This window comes from Aedes albopictus, chromosome 2 (genome assembly GCF_035046485.1).
Source record: "Aedes albopictus strain Foshan chromosome 2, AalbF5, whole genome shotgun sequence".
Taxonomy (NCBI): Eukaryota; Metazoa; Arthropoda; class Insecta; order Diptera; family Culicidae; genus Aedes; species Aedes albopictus.
Window position 1 is genome coordinate 387705675 of NC_085137.1, and position 15869 is coordinate 387721543.

The following is a 15869-nucleotide window of genomic DNA, read 5'->3' on the forward strand; positions in this document are numbered from 1 at the left end:
GAATTCATTAGTCTGCTCCAAGATGATACGGAGCGTGACAATATGGTCCACACAGGATCGTCCTTTTTGTTGACTGCAAAACGGTGAGTCGATAAAGAGAACGTCCAACTTAGCTTTGATCCTACCTCATGCTTCCACCGGTCAAGCGATGGTAAACACCGCCAGTTAAGAGTTGTTTGCTCAGCTGGTAGTGCAGCCTGGGCACTGTTGTCCTTCTGACTTCAGCTAGACCTAAGCGTCTGTTCACCAAGGAGGTGCGGCTTAAACAGCAGCGTCTGTTCTGGCATCCAGCGGCTGACAATGAAATGCCGCTGTCAAGGGCCGAAAGTCTATTAAATAAAGACAAATCAATCAATCAATGAAATGCCCCTGCCCCGGAAGATATACCTAAGGTAGCAGCCCCACCACGGTGGATAGGGGACCTTGGACCAACAAGGTTCTGAATTTTCTTGAATGATTCCAACATTGAAGCAACATGTTCTAGAGATTCGGAAAAATACTGCCAACTGTATCATAATACAGTGGTTTTTCGGTTTTATCACGATCAAAAAAAAATTTACCGTGATATAAACGAAACCGTGATTTGGTGAAACGCGAAATAATTGTTTTTTTTTTACTTCAAAATCGTGCAGCTGCAAAATATATGAGCCATAGTTTACATTTTTTTTAACAGTTTTGGTGGACTGGGCAATGCTGTATTGATCCTATATTGATTTCGGAATGTTTTACAACAAGTGTGATAAAAACGAAACGAAAATCGTGATAAAATCGAATAGAAAACCGTGAATTTGGGCGAGTAGTGATTAAAACGACTAGTGATAAAACCGAAACGCCACTGTAATATAAACTGTAGTTCCATCAAGCAGTCAGCTTGAAATTGTACCATCATTTCTTCATAGAATCGAGATTTAAACAGGATGATCTGAATGTTGACAACAATTCTGTCACGAACTTCAACAGTATAAATATTTCCAGAAATACTAGCTAGTAATTTTGATCTAGAACTATTTTTTTTTTTTGAGTTTTAGGAAATTGTACAAACAATCAGGCTTTTCGAAAGATATCTGACCAAGGAGAGGACATTTACTCGATGAATTTCAGAACATACAACATTTTCACATTCGGCAATTCATCCAGGATATATCGTGTGTGCTGCCAAATTTTCACTGGCATTTTTACAAAATTTTCAGATGAAACTACACCCGATTCTTTTTTTGTACGGATCAATGTTTTGCTGTAACTCAGTCAATTTTAATCCGATCCACTTGATTGTTTGTCCATAGATAGTACTAACCTGTGTACAGTCAGGTTTTGTTTACGCGGGGGATACGTACCGCGCAAAAAGGCAGGTGCAGGTTCGATTCCCGCTTCAGTCAGTGAAAAAATTTCGTCAAACGGAAAATTCCCCACTGGATCATTGTATATTTCGTATGATGCCCATCGCCTAATGTTGGTAATTGCTCAGTCTGAGCAATCTCTGGTTGAAGACGGTGTTTATTTAAATGTTTTGTTTTGTAAAGATGAAGTATTTTTTTCTATTACAGCAACTTTTCAAAAATGCATGGAGTATAGTCGAAACTAAATTATATTGCTAAGATTTAGACTTCAATATCCTATAGAAAAATCTTAAATTTTGAAGGAAGCTCCAACAAAGTGTTTTAGATAAGCCTGCAAATCTTCACATGTATTTTGAAACTTTGAAATAATTTAAAAAATTTGATATGATAACACCGACGAAATGATAATCCATACAGAACTTCACTGAAAACTTCCTGACTGAAACACCAACATTTGCATGGTCTACATTTTAAATCTCCAGACTATTTCTCGATGAAAAAAGTAAGAAATTAGAAGTTGTAATAATATAAAACCAATTAGTCGATGAGTCAAGATAATGATGTATTTTGCTTGAAGAAGTCACGTCCAACTAAAAAACAATGTATAATAAAATAAAATGTAAATAACTGTAATTGAAGAAAATCTCATCAATAACGCAACATAATTTGTTTCATTTGTAAATCTTTGTTTCTTAGTTCTTATGTCAATGTTGTCCACGTGGACATTTGACGAACCCCCACCCCCCTCTCCGTGGACAAGCGTGGACTTTTCACGAACCCCCTACCCCCCTCCCCCCTCCCCCCTCCCCCCTCCAAGTTGTCCACGTGGTATATGGACGGCCCCTTTTTATTTTTTCTCACTCTCTCTCGTAAACAAATACGAAAAAGAAACAGATGAAATAGCGGAATCTTTGCTCCCTCTTTTATCTCGCTCTTGCTTGCGTTTAACGAAGAGAATGAGCAAGAAAAAAGAAAAAGCTGCGCATGCACGTGAAATTTGTTCAAAACTGACTGCACAGATCGAAAAAAGAGTGTAAAATTCTGTGACATATGATGCACATAATTGGAGCGTGGGATTGTTAGACGAAGCGGACAGGTACGCAGCGGATAATGCGTGGAAACGCGAAAACACTACCGGGAAACTCGGAAAATACCGCGGGAGGAAAAACGCAAGTGTTCCGTCGTCAAGCGATAAACATTTATTCCAATCGTAAACATACATACATTCTTTGGTTTACTTCTATTGTCATTGTCTTGGTAACGTGCACAAAACGGACTGTCAAAAACATGCACAACAGGGGTGTCGGCAATTAGGTCGACACTAGGGGGTTTGGCAATCAGGTCGAATACCGGACGACCGTTGCATTTTCTCCAACAGGGATATCACAGATGTTTACATGACATATCATGTAAATTTCATGAAATATCATGTAAACTTCCATTATATGTCATGTAATTCAGCATGACTCAGAATGTTTACATGACATATAACACAAATTTACATGAGATATCATGTAAACCACCATAACACGAAATTTACATGACTAAAATGAAGTTTACTTGACGTGTAAACCTCATTATTTTTATCTGTGTGAGTTATGGCAAAATCAAGACCCGTACAAAAAATAACACTAGTTTACAGCATTTTTGAACTCGGCGAGCTGATGATCATTTTTGGTGTAGAATCATGCCCTGAATTCGAAAACGTGAAGGAAAAAAAAATACAGTAGAGCGAAATTTTTTTCGACTTTCCATACAAGGTTGTTGATTTGAAATCGGTTTTTGTTCTATTTTTAAGCGAAGTCGCTCACTTCACACATCTTATTCTCCGTAATCAATGTTCCGATTGAGCTGAATTTTTTACTGTAACTTGCCTACATATGATATGTCAAATAAACGTTGAGAAAGAATTTTTAGATTGTTTTTTTCTTATTGAAAAAAAAATCATTTCTTCATATATTTTTGGAAATTTTGCTAAAATTTAAGGAGATTGTCCCCAAAACTCGCCAATATCTTGAATTTCATCAATCTGACGCAAAACCTGCATTCAGATGATCGAATGGTATTGTATTCAGCTTTTAATTTATGGAACAATAATTAAAATTGGTTGAACAAAACGCAAGATATTTGAATTTTATTAAATTTCATATTTTAAAAAGTTGTAAAACTCAATATTGAGCTAAAACTCAAAAACTGTTCTACTTAAATTTTTTTGAAGCACTGTTTCGAAATCAGCGCTAAATTATGCTTCAATGTTGGTCGTTGACAGAAGTTCACGACTTTCGTTTTATTTTGTAAACTAGTGTAATCGGGTGTATTTATTGCAGACTTCACCCCAAATTGTACTATCACACTATATTTGGTACGCCTAAAAAGTGTGATAAAAGTTCACATTTACCTCGGATCGTCTCGACGTCGCACAGTGGCCGGAAGCCAGACAAAACCTCAAAAATTGACTTCAATATTTTATTTTTCTAATATTTTTCTTCCATTATAGATACTTCAACTAAGAAAACCCCAAATTTTCAAGTCATTTGGTCAAAAATTGAGTCCTGTAGACTTTTTCAAAGTTGAAGTTTTATGTGCTACAATATTAGTATTTATTGTCTTTATTTTATGAGCTTCCTTCATGAGTTCGTTGTAAAAGTTAGAAAGACTTGAATAATGTGACAATATTTTTTGTGTTTTTGGGTATGAATAATAGTATGGGACAAACATCAAATTCTCGCTCCAGTCGAGTTTTTTGATTCCATTTAGGTCCCATATGAACTGTGCAAAATTTCAGCGCAATCGGCGAAACTATAATTTAGCGCAAGCGGTTCAAAGTTTTCATATGATTTACTATGGGAAAAGTTGCACTTTCAATCAAAAAATCCCAGAGGTCGCCCTTTGCCTCCTTAATTCAAATCGATCGACGTTTCTTGTAGAAAAATCATTTGTGAAACTTTCCTTCGAAGACCGCAAAACGATTGGATGTTTGTGGAAAAAGTTATTGATTTATTACCGATTAGTGATCCAACGAACGGCTTTTTGTTTTGTTTGATTAGCAGCACTGTAGCTGCTGCCTTGGCTGCTGCTGTTTCTGGGGGTGGTGATGCCTCCCGCCACCCCATGCAACAACGGCAGCAGCAGTGCTGCTGATAAAACTAAACAAAAAGCCGTTCGTTGGATCACTAATCGGTAATAAATCAATAGCTTTTTCCACAAGCATCCAATCGTTTTGCGGTCTTCGAAGGAAAGTTTCACAAATGATTTTTCTATAAGAAACGTTGATCGATTTGAATTAAGGAGGCAAAGGGCGACCTCTGTGATTTTTTGATTGAAAGTGTAACTTTTCCCATAGTAAATCCTATGAAAACTTTGAACCGCTTGCGCTAAATTATAGTTTCACCGATTGCGCTGAAATTTTGTACAGTTCATATGGGACCTAAATGGGATCTAAAAAGTCGACTGGAGCGAGGATTTATTTTTTCTATACAAGCGTGTCCCACACTAATGAATAACCATTACATTTCAGGGATTGTTTGGAATTCAATCACAAAATTATTATGTTTTTATAATATGCAAACATATTGACTTTTATGAAATTTTAAGGAAAAACTTCGTATTAAGGACAAGGTATTTGGAGTACATTGCTCAAAATTTCTAGAGCACCGTTTTTTAGAACCGTTGAACGGATTTGGATGAAAATGCATCACGCTAATTGTTCAGTGGTCGTCAACAGCGTGATGCATTTTCATCCAAATCCGTTCAACGGTTCTAAAAAACGGTGCTCTAGAAATTTTGAGCAATGTACTCCAAATACCTTGTTCTTAAAGAGATCCAGTACTTGTTCAGGAAACATCAGAAAACGACGCCGTATCCCGCATCTGACGTGCAATTTTGTCTAGTTTTTGGCTATATGGGCCACTGTTTGCGCATTTTTGCGCTAAGCGCAAAAATAGTTTTTTCTCTATCAGGTCACAATGGAGCCGCATGGTTGTGGAGGAAGTGATATTGTTTGAAGTTTAAATTTTATCTTAACATAGTTCAAATTGACTTACTAACTATACTAACAATTTAGTGTAATTTTCATTCTTGTAAAAGACTTTCACCAAGTCAGATGGTCATAAGGGGGGGGGGGGGGGGGTGTCTGATACTGTAATGGCCACAGCTGTAACATTTTTTTTAAAATATTATTTTATTTTTCGACAGAAAAACACAAGAAGGTGAGTGCTCCAGTTAAAAACAGTAAGCTGGAGAGGAAAGGAGTAATTCTAAGCATGAATAAGCCTTTACTTTCTTAGACATCAATCACATAGTTCTTCACCAGATACAACTAACTCTTTTAACCTTCAAAATAAAAGAATGACAAAAATAACTGTGAAAAACATGTAATTATAACTACAAACCATTGGTCATTGATTTTCTTAAACTGATCGTTTCTTCGATTCATCTTAATCGTTAGAATTGCTCAACAACCTTGGAAGCAATCTCTTCACGAACTTCTATCGAAGTTTCAATATATAGTGACACAAATTCTTCGACATCTACGTGTTTCTTTTCTACACGCACATCGCTATAGTTCACTACATCTATAAAATATAAAAGGAATTCATCAAACGGCGTTTAACGCTACGTTAAATATTTTTCTGCGTAAACATCGCGATCACCAAGGCAATCTTTGAATTTTTTAATCTCAATTTTAAGAAACGAACATTTTACGCTCTTTAGTGAAACCTCTTATATTGGTTGTTTAAACTTGAAGTTTTTTTGTATGTTATTCACACATTTCTACTGAACGACACACAGAGTGATGAAGATTTTGAAAATATTTGCTGGAACTCTACTGTTCATCAATATGATTACCGATCTCTGATGATCGTTTATCAAAAACTCAAAAACAATATTGCGAATATGAATTTCCAATTCTTCATAGATAGGGTTGTTTCGGTTGCTTCGACAAGTGATAACAGAGATCAATGTACCTTACAACCCAAACTCGGAAAAGCATATATGAAGTTGTTGAAACGAGATTGATAAAAAGCAGTTCAAATTTTACGCAGTTCACTATATTATATGCTGAGATTACCGCTCCAACGAACCGACTACGGCCAAAATATCGCTATTCATGGTGCTCTTCGAGTCTTCAATAGGGCAGCAACCGGTTTCTATTTTAATTTGTCTCGTGTCTCGTGCAACAATCAGACATTTTTCTGTGATATTTTGTACAAATGCTGACGAATAGTGATTTTGTGTTTGTGTTATCTGTTGTTATAGTTGGTAGTATTAAATAGTTTTAACCATCATTGGAACAAAATTATCTGTTGATGTAAAGAGAATAAATAAATAAATAAATTAGACTATCTGACCCCATAACGATTGAATTAACACACCTCCGTGCACCCACCGTAAAATGTCACGTGGGCAGTCCCTGAGAATAGACCACGTCTTGTCAGCCAACATTGGTGTGTATCTGAATTCAGTAACAAATTTTGAAAACGACGTATAATCAATGCTACACCATTGATTGTACGTCGTTTTCAAAATTTGTTACTGAATTGATCCATTGAAAGAAAACGTAGATAAACGATTTTTTCTAATGATTTATGTAGTTTTGAAGATTTTGGACCACCCTAACAGCAACAAATAAACAATTACAGTTTATTTCAATACCTATATATGATTTAAGAACCCCCAAATTAAAAGGTTAATCAAAACCTACGTTCAGAAAGCACATCGTGATAGCTTATTATCGATTATTTTTACATGCTTTCCATAATCAACAGATTTCAAAATTTTGAACCACCCTAATATAGTAAAATCAAAATATATGATAAGTTCCATATCAGAAATAGATTTAGGGAACTAAAATCATCATAACCTGTGAATTTTAGCAATTTCGGTTAACATTTGAGGTTTTGTCCGAGTTTTGTATGGAGGCCCGCCACTGTGCGTCGAGCCCAACTTTATCCGACGTGGCCCTGCACTGCAAATCACACTTTGAAGGTGTGTGCACACTATTGTGCAGTTCAACTTGGGGTGCAGTCAGCAATACAGATTAAGTTTTATTTTATCTGTATTAATGAGATTTTAGTCCTGGGCTAGTTCATCTCGGGACCCACGCTTTACTTCCCTTCCGAAAGAAGAATTCACATTTGGCGAGTTTGTCGGGAGTGGGGTTCGATCCCAGGTCCTCGGCGTGGCAGTCAAGTGTTCTAACCATCACACCAGGTCCGCTCCACCAGATTAAGTTTTAACTCATTTGAATAATGTAAAGGACCTTTGTTTCTAGAGATATTAGTCCTGTTCGACAACGTTTGTCAACAAACAGGTAAGAGCAGGATCCAGCAAATTCGAGCAAGTTCAACCTAAATCGTTAAACAGGACTATTTTCAAAATTTACGATAATAAACGTTGCTTAGGATCTCCCTATCACCATCGCAGGTGTACTCCAATCTACCTTTTAAAGCAAACGCCACAACTCATACTAACCCAGAGTTGACTCATCGCTTCACAGTCCTTTATCGTTTTCCACTATTTCCACACAGTCGTCTCGTCGTGTGGCCGTTGAATTTTTCGCGCCTTCATATTCCTACACACTCGAACCTATAGATGTTGGTAGCCTGATCAACCACCACACTTAAGAGATCTATACCCTCGTCTATACCGATACCGAACCAACGAACGCGCGACCAGATAGTAAACATGATGTGTACGTGCGGACCAGCCAGTGGTGGTTGAGTAGATACGAGTAGGTAAAACACACCGGTTGAATGCATCGCCAGAACGTTAGTTTGAATTGAGATTTCAAGCCATACGGACGCTATTCTCGGGACCGGTGAAAACATTTTCAGTGAGCTGCTAAGTGCGTTGCAATTTGGATAGTGTGGATAGTGAGTCAAACGCAAGGTCGAACGCGCATCGAGAGGGAAAGTACTTGTACTCCCGTTTAAAAATATCCGTTTTTCCGTCTTGCCTGTGGGTGGTGGAATTATCGAGGTAATCTGAGAAGAACGAAAGAACTGCCGCAGCAAAATGGCACTGAATTGTGGATTATCGACGATCAAGTACGTGCTGTTCGTGTTCAACCTGTTGTGCTCGGTGAGTGTTCTGTTTGTTGATGTTTCTAACTATAGCTGGTGGGTGGTGCATTCATAATATTGGAAGAGACGAACCAGCCAAGGGCTGAAAGTCTCTCTAATAAAGACAAATCAATCAATAATATTGGCGGTTAGTCTTACGCATCGCTAAACTGGTTGGTGAACGACAATATTCCACACAACGCAGCAATTTGAGGCGAAGATTGCAAGCGACATATTCTGATTGAATCACGTGGATAATTGTAGGCTGAATACTGAATATAATGACGATTGACGTTGCCGTGATGACAAATGGATGGCATGACAGTAACAACAGGGGAATTTACTCGGTTTGGTAGCAAACTCACCGACAACCGTTTAGTCAGTGTGAAATAATGATCAAACTGAACAGCACAATGGTGGTGGTTGATTGTTGTGGATTCGTAGTAGGCACTGACTGCCCGTATCACCTCGCCGAACACGGGGCGATGAGTGTATGCGGGTGATCAAATGATATCATCGTTCGGGAATTGTGTGGATTGGAAGTGTGTGACCCCTTGGGAATGTTTAGCTGACTAACAAACCAAGAAGGTTTGATTAAACTAATTGGGAGTTTTATACCATAACATCTAGGTAGGGAATCGCGCCACTTGGGCGGTGGCTTCTATTTTCGTCTGTTTTCCGCTATAACTCAGTCAAATTTGAACCAATTGACACAATTTTTGAGAATGCGGTGAGATAAGTATAGTATCTACCCGTGTACAACATTGCAAGTCAATTGGTTCAAAGTTGACTGAGTTATAGTGGAAAACAGACGAATATAGAAGCCACCGCCCAAGTGGCGCGATACCCTATTAACTGAAAATAAAGCTTGAACAGACAGGCTTTGGAATTTCGCAATGACGAAAACAATAGACGATTTTTCGCATTTTTGCCTAGCTCCACTAAAATGTGTAGTGTACCTACTTGACTTCAACAGCTTCCACAGGAATTCTCAGGAGTACATACTTCATTCATCCTCAACCAATTTCTTCTAAGATTTCTCCAGGAATTGTTTCTCTGACTCCTGTACGAGTTACTTCCAAGATTCCTGTTTAGTAATCTGACAGAATTGTAGCAGGTACATAACCGTTGTTAATTACCCCAGAGCTACTTTTAGGTTGTCTCCTGGGATTCCTTAAGGCATTCTTTCCAAATTCTTCCAAGTATGATCTAGAGATTTCTCTCGATGATTTCTTAAGATTTTCGTTGTTGTTTGGCGTTTTTGATACCTGTCATTCCTCAAAAAAAATCTGAGTTTTCAACAAGAGCTCCTTTTTTGATGTTTCTAAGAATTCCTTCTGTCCTCCTTCCTTCAGTGAGTCATCCAAGAATTTCTCTAGGAGTACTTTCTGAGATTCCAGCAGGAATTCTTTTTGGGATTCCTGCAGGAATTTCTTCTAGAATTCTTCCACTATTCCGTTCTTAGCATGCATGCTTCAAGAGCTTATGCTGGATTATCTCCAAAATCTCATCAAGAATTTATCAAAAATGTCCTACTGCGATTCCTCTGAGTGACCTCTGATAGTCCCCTATGAGTTCCTGTTGGGAATCCTCCAGGAGTTACTTCTGTGCCGGGTTTTTGATTCTGACTTTGTATCACTCTTCTCATTGGAAGCTACTCAGCAGTGAACGGTTGACGCTTTTGTTTGTGTGCAAGTCGTCAGCTAGCGACGGAAAGCACACAACGGGCGAACAGGTGGATGACAAAACCGGCATCTAATTCATTCGTCACTCATGTACTTATCCACTGGTGAACTGAATTCATTCCGTCCGATGATTTTGACACTATAGACGAGTGTACCGATGAACTGAATTCATCGCGGTCCGAGAATTTTGACAATGGACTTATCCACCGATGAACCGAATTCATCGCGGTCCGAGAATTTTGACACTAGAGCGGGGCCATTTCCAATCAGAATTGTTCAGTTCTGATTGGAAATCGTTCAATTCTGATTGGAAACGGCCCCGCTCTAGTGTCAAAATTCTCGGACCGCGATGAATTTGACGCTTCGTTGGATAAGTCCATATAGCGGGGCCATTTCCAATCAGAATTGTTCAATTCTGGTCAGAAATGACTCATCTCTAGCTCCTAAATTCTTGACTTGGGTGGTTCATTCGGCATGCACCGTTTATAGTTACTTTTGTGACTCGCATTAGCTAAGAGAAGTGAATCTCTGTTTCTGTGAATCCTCTAGGAATTCCATTTGGAAACCATCCCTAAGTTCTTTCTGGAAATCTTTCAGCATTTCATTCTAGTAAACTTCCAGAAGCTCTTTTTGTAGACAATCCCTGAGTTCCTTTTGAGAATCCTCCAGGAATTCTTTCTGAGTATCTTACAAGAGTTCCTGGAGAAATTCCTAGATCAAACCCATCTCTAAATGGAATATCTTGAGAAATCCCCAGAGGAAGTCTCAGGAGGATTGCTCGGACGAAATCCTCAAAGATTTTCTGGAAGAACCCCCAGATGGTTTACCTGGGCTAATCTGCAGGTTGATTTCTTGTACAAATCCTCAGAATGTATTCCAGGAGCAATTCCAAGAATCGTGGTGAACTCACCTAGGGCGAAAAGCCACGTTAATAATGAAAAAAAAAAAATCCAAGAAGTTTCTGAAGGAATCCCCAGGTAGGATTCCCAGAGAAAGTTGGGGTTTTTGGAGGAATTCCCAAAAGAAGTTTCGGAATTAATGTCCAGATAGAATTCCTGAAGGCATTCTTCGAGTAATTCGCAGATGTAGTTCGTGGAGGAATCTTCTGAAAGAATTCTTGAAAAAATCCTTGGAAATATCTGTAGGAATCTTCAGAAGGAGATCCTGGTGGAATCCCTAGAATGAATTCTTGTAGAACGCTGTTGATACTATTTCTGGTAAAATCCCCTAAGGAATTTTAAGAGGATTCCTTGAAATTCATCGACGCATTTTATAAGACAGTAACAATCAGGATTATGTATGACCAAGTTATTGTAAGGTTCCTAATGTGATATTTTTTATCGTTTCTCAATCTTGATTCAGCATGACTCATAACTCAAGGGCTTCTGCGAGGGGCAACAGAAGATAACGAGATTTGTTCCGGTCTTATCATATACCGTAGCGATGTACTCTGATGAGGCCATATCGTCACTATCTTGAGTGTTTCATGCGTCAGTGTATCATTTTTGCAATCTATAGATCTGATTGTCCAGTAGGTACGTCGCTAATTATAGATCAAAACACGGTAGACCCAGAAAAACCAGAAGAACATTTCGAAGCGCGTTCCACACGTGATCTCACTGTTTATTTTCACGCCGTCGTCCAATAACATGTAGGAAGGTTTCCGCAACCATGAATTGCGCGCCATACTAGTCCGAACTAAAACAGACACATCTCGAGTCTGTCTGGATAGAAGAAACCAAACGCGCTCAGTTCTCATCGTTCTTTACGATGCTCTGTTCATAGAATCCCCTATCTCACGACGGGAAGTAATTCGAATTCCTATTTTACATCGACGACAAACTCATTCGAATCGAAAACGACCCCTCCATTTCGTGTCTCAGTTCTGGTTCTGGCGGTCGGTGACTAACTCACATGAATGACGTCGTTTTTTTTTCTAAGCAAAGCCAAACATTGTCGGCGTAGTCTGTTCTGTGCGGCACACCTTGCCACCCACCTGATGGCTGATTAGCGTGGATGATGTTTTACTATACCTATGCTACAGTATGACTAAGCCATTCATTAGTTTTGATTCAACAAATTCGAAAATCGTCACGCAGTTTCGTTTGTTTTGACCAGCTTTGAGCGAGCGAACTAGGTATAAAACGACGATACGCAGAGGTTTTGCTTCAGTACCGTGGACCGGGGGTGAATTGATCACATGCTGATCCACAACGAACGTAATATCCACCAATACGTAACTTTTTTACCTTTCGAATGGCTAATAAGTATTGTGGTTGAATAATTCGTTATCATTTTTCAAAAATTGAAGGGCAGATGTAAGTCACGATCATTGAAATCTGAAAAACAGCTTTCGAAATGTTGATGATGCCCATAATTTTAAAAAAAAGCTTTTCTTATTAATTCAGGATGTCTACTACCTGAAAACCCCCTAGGGAACCGGGAATTCTCACGGAATTTAATTTAAAAGGGAAAACCTGGGTTACTTGGGAACTATCGTGAATGCTTTTGGATCTGTACTGATAAATAATAAAGCATTGAGTCGTATGAACAAAAGAAAAACAAGTTTACAACTCGTATAAATCTACTCAGAAGTAAAGTCCACGAACATATATATAATATAATGAGGCACTACAAATGCATAATGAAACATAATGGGAACATCTTATAGTGGAACATTACAAATGCGTAATAAACTAGGACATAACATTTAAACATACGTAACACAGAACATTTTCATTTTGATTTTTATTAACATGTATTTTAACGCTAAGAAAAACAAAAAAAAAATTACTCTAATGGATAACATTTTCCGAACCCAGGATGACGAAGTTTCATAATCGTTGTTGGTCCATCAGTCACTCCTGTAATCGTGTTTTGTCTGGCAGGTTGCCTCGATGTTCGCAGCGTTAGTTGCTTGCATAGCTTGAGTTTTGGCTAGGAATTTCTAATCCTAAGGTGGCCACTGATCCGGGTTTCAATACAAGACGTTTACATTTTGATGTCCCTGTTAGGGAACGATACTCATATCTGATTTTTGAGTTGATTTTTTTGCCAGAAATAATCTGAAAGCAGGGCATAGAAATAATACTGCTGAGATCTCATAATGCTCTGAGACACCAGAGTGCTATAAATGTGAATTAAACTTCATGAGATAACACATGTTATGGAGTTTTGCAAATGCAAATGTAGACGCGGATGAATCTGTAAGTTGAAACCCATCTAGAACTTCCTCTTTAAGATTTTTTCCAGAAATTCCGTCAGAGTTTCGTTTAGATACTTCTTTAGAAGTAAGGTACACCGGGGCAAGATGAAACGCGAAGTTTTGAAATAGATTTCAATATAAATTGGGAATTTATCCTTCGCCAAAATATTGTTTGAATAAAAAACTATGTGTTACAGCATTCAAATTGTTTAATAGCATTAGAAAACATCATGTTAACCCGCTGTTTCAACTTACTCCACCCATTTCAACTTGCCCCGGTGTACCTTACCTCTTGGAATACCTTGCAGGATTTCGCACGTGATTCCTTTCTCATTTTTTCACGCTATTTTTTTGTATTCCTATTTGCATTTCGAAGATTCGAACAATTCTTTCCGAGATTTATCCTTGGAACTTCCAGGATTTCTGAATTCTGAAAAAAATTTCAGTAGTTTTGCACGGGGATCTATCTTACAGAACTTTTGTCCAGAATTTTTCCACAGATTTTCCCGGTATTTATCCCAGAGTCCCTCGTGGGATTTTTCCCGTAGTTCCTCCCGCATTTCGTCTAAATAAATTTTCGTGAGAACTCCAGGATTTACCCCGAGATCTCCACAAGCGTTGCTCTTCTCAGCAGGGTATATTTCAGATGTTGTCACGATATTTCTACTAGAGTTGCTCTCGGGGTTCTTGAAGATTTTCTTCGATTCCTTCCCGGAATTAGAGTTTCTACAAGAGATATTCTTGGAGCTTCTAATAGAGCTCTTTTAGGGACTTTTTCACGAATTTTCTCAAGGAGTTCCTCCCGAGGTTTCGTTCGAAGTTTTTCGTGAGCTTTCTTCTAGAGTTTTTCCAAGCTTAGTAGTTTTCAAAATAAATCTGCCTGAGGTTATTCCCAGAGCTCTTCCTGAAATCTCTGCCAGAAATTGTCACGACAATCTAGTTGCTCATTCAGCCTTAATTGTGAAATATTCTTTACCGTTCGGAATAACGGTAGTTGCTCCTGGAGCTCTTGCAGGGGTTTTTCCAGAAGTTTTTTTCTCTGAAAGTCTCCTTATGAAATTTTGTGTAAGAAATCTAGAAAGACATTCCTAGGTCACTAGGTATATTGTTAGGAAATGATTTCGGTAAGCATTCCAACCCACTGGAATCTACTCTAAAACAATCGGATTAGGCAAAAAATGCTTCAAAAATTCAAAAAGCGTCTAAAATTTTCCATGGGTTTTTTTTTATAGAATAAAGACTGGACTCGAAAAAAATTAGATACTCAAAATAATGTATAACTTTTGATTGCGTTCACAAAAATAGCTGATTTTTTAACCAGGAATAGCATGTTATGTGTAGTTAATGCCCTACAAATTTCATCAAAATCGGTTCAGAATTGGCGCAAATATTGTCGATACAATAAAATGTGATTTTGGAAATTTTGGGCTTTCATTTTTAAAATTGTATAACTTGGTTGTTAGCTCATCAAAACGTCTAAAAATTTGACTGTAAGTTCTTCAAGTAAGTCATAATAAGTGGTGAAAATTTCATTATAACCGGTTCAGTACTTTTTTTTAACAATTCAAACAAGAAAACGGGGTTTTCAAATTTTGGGCACTTTTTAACATTCTAATATCAGTGTGCATCATTTTGACTGTAGTATTGGCAACACTGTCCCGTTTTTTTTTTTGAAACTTTGACAGTGTAAAACCGTTGTGTTAATCTATTCTCAGTAAAAATTTCAGGCATTTTGATTGAACATTTTGAAAGTTAGAGCAGTTTGAATGTCACTATACCAAAAACCACATCTGCTTATTGTGACATAGTGCTACATATATGGCTATAACTTTTTAAAGGTCAAATCAAATCGAATGAAATTTTGACACAATACATCTACATACATACTTTTTGTACAGAAAAAAAAATCATTGAAATCGGTTCAGTATTTTTGGCTCTACAGTTTTAGGTAAAAAATGTGAAATTTTTTAAAGTGTTTGTTTGGCCCAAGATTCTCAAATGGTAAGTCTCTTGTTTCGACGATATCTCCGCCAACACTTAACCGATTTTGATGAAATTTTTATGGTATTAGTTACACATCATATTCCTTCAAAAATTCAGCTGTTTTTGTGCACGCAATCAAAAGTTATACATTATTCTTTGTGTCTCATTTTTTTCGAGTCCAGTCTTTAAAAGCAATTATGGCCAATTTTAGCTACTGTTGCAATAACTGGTGCACTCAGTTTATACGACCATTTTTATCGTTAAATCCCTTCAAGTTATCAGTTTATCCCCGCTTTACGGTACCTGTAAACAGCGTCATACATGTGCGGATGATCGCCTGCTTCTTTTCCGATGTTCGTTCGTTTGAAGCGCTGGTGCACATCGTCGTGCCGCTTTTACGGAAAAGGTATGGACTCTCAAGGATGTTTTGGTTGACTCGAACTCTGCCCGCCGACCGCCGACCGAAGGCGAACGATCACGATCGATCGTACCTCTACCGTGCGAAATTTAATATTGAAGGTCAAATAAGCATGTAGGTAGGTTGAACTGTTATGTACTTATATCTAGAACGGCTGGGTGGTAGAGGATTGCACTT

At 37.9% G+C, this 15869-nt stretch overlaps 1 protein-coding gene across 2 annotated transcripts in view; it reads left to right on the top strand.

The window, feature by feature from the left end:
* The first annotated feature begins 7980 nt into the window (after nucleotides 1-7980).
* The window catches only part of LOC109400672 (23 kDa integral membrane protein), a 44685-nt gene continuing 36796 nt past the window's right edge, over nucleotides 7981-15869 (top strand). Inside the window, exon 1 of one of the 2 annotated variants that reach the window (XM_019673167.3) lies at nucleotides 7981-8420. In XM_019673167.3, the coding sequence (XP_019528712.1) occupies nucleotides 8355-8420 (66 nt within the window). In that variant the 5' untranslated portion in view covers nucleotides 7981-8354. The remainder of the gene's footprint in view (nucleotides 8421-15869) is intronic. The other variant, XM_062853160.1, reaches the window with a different exon arrangement.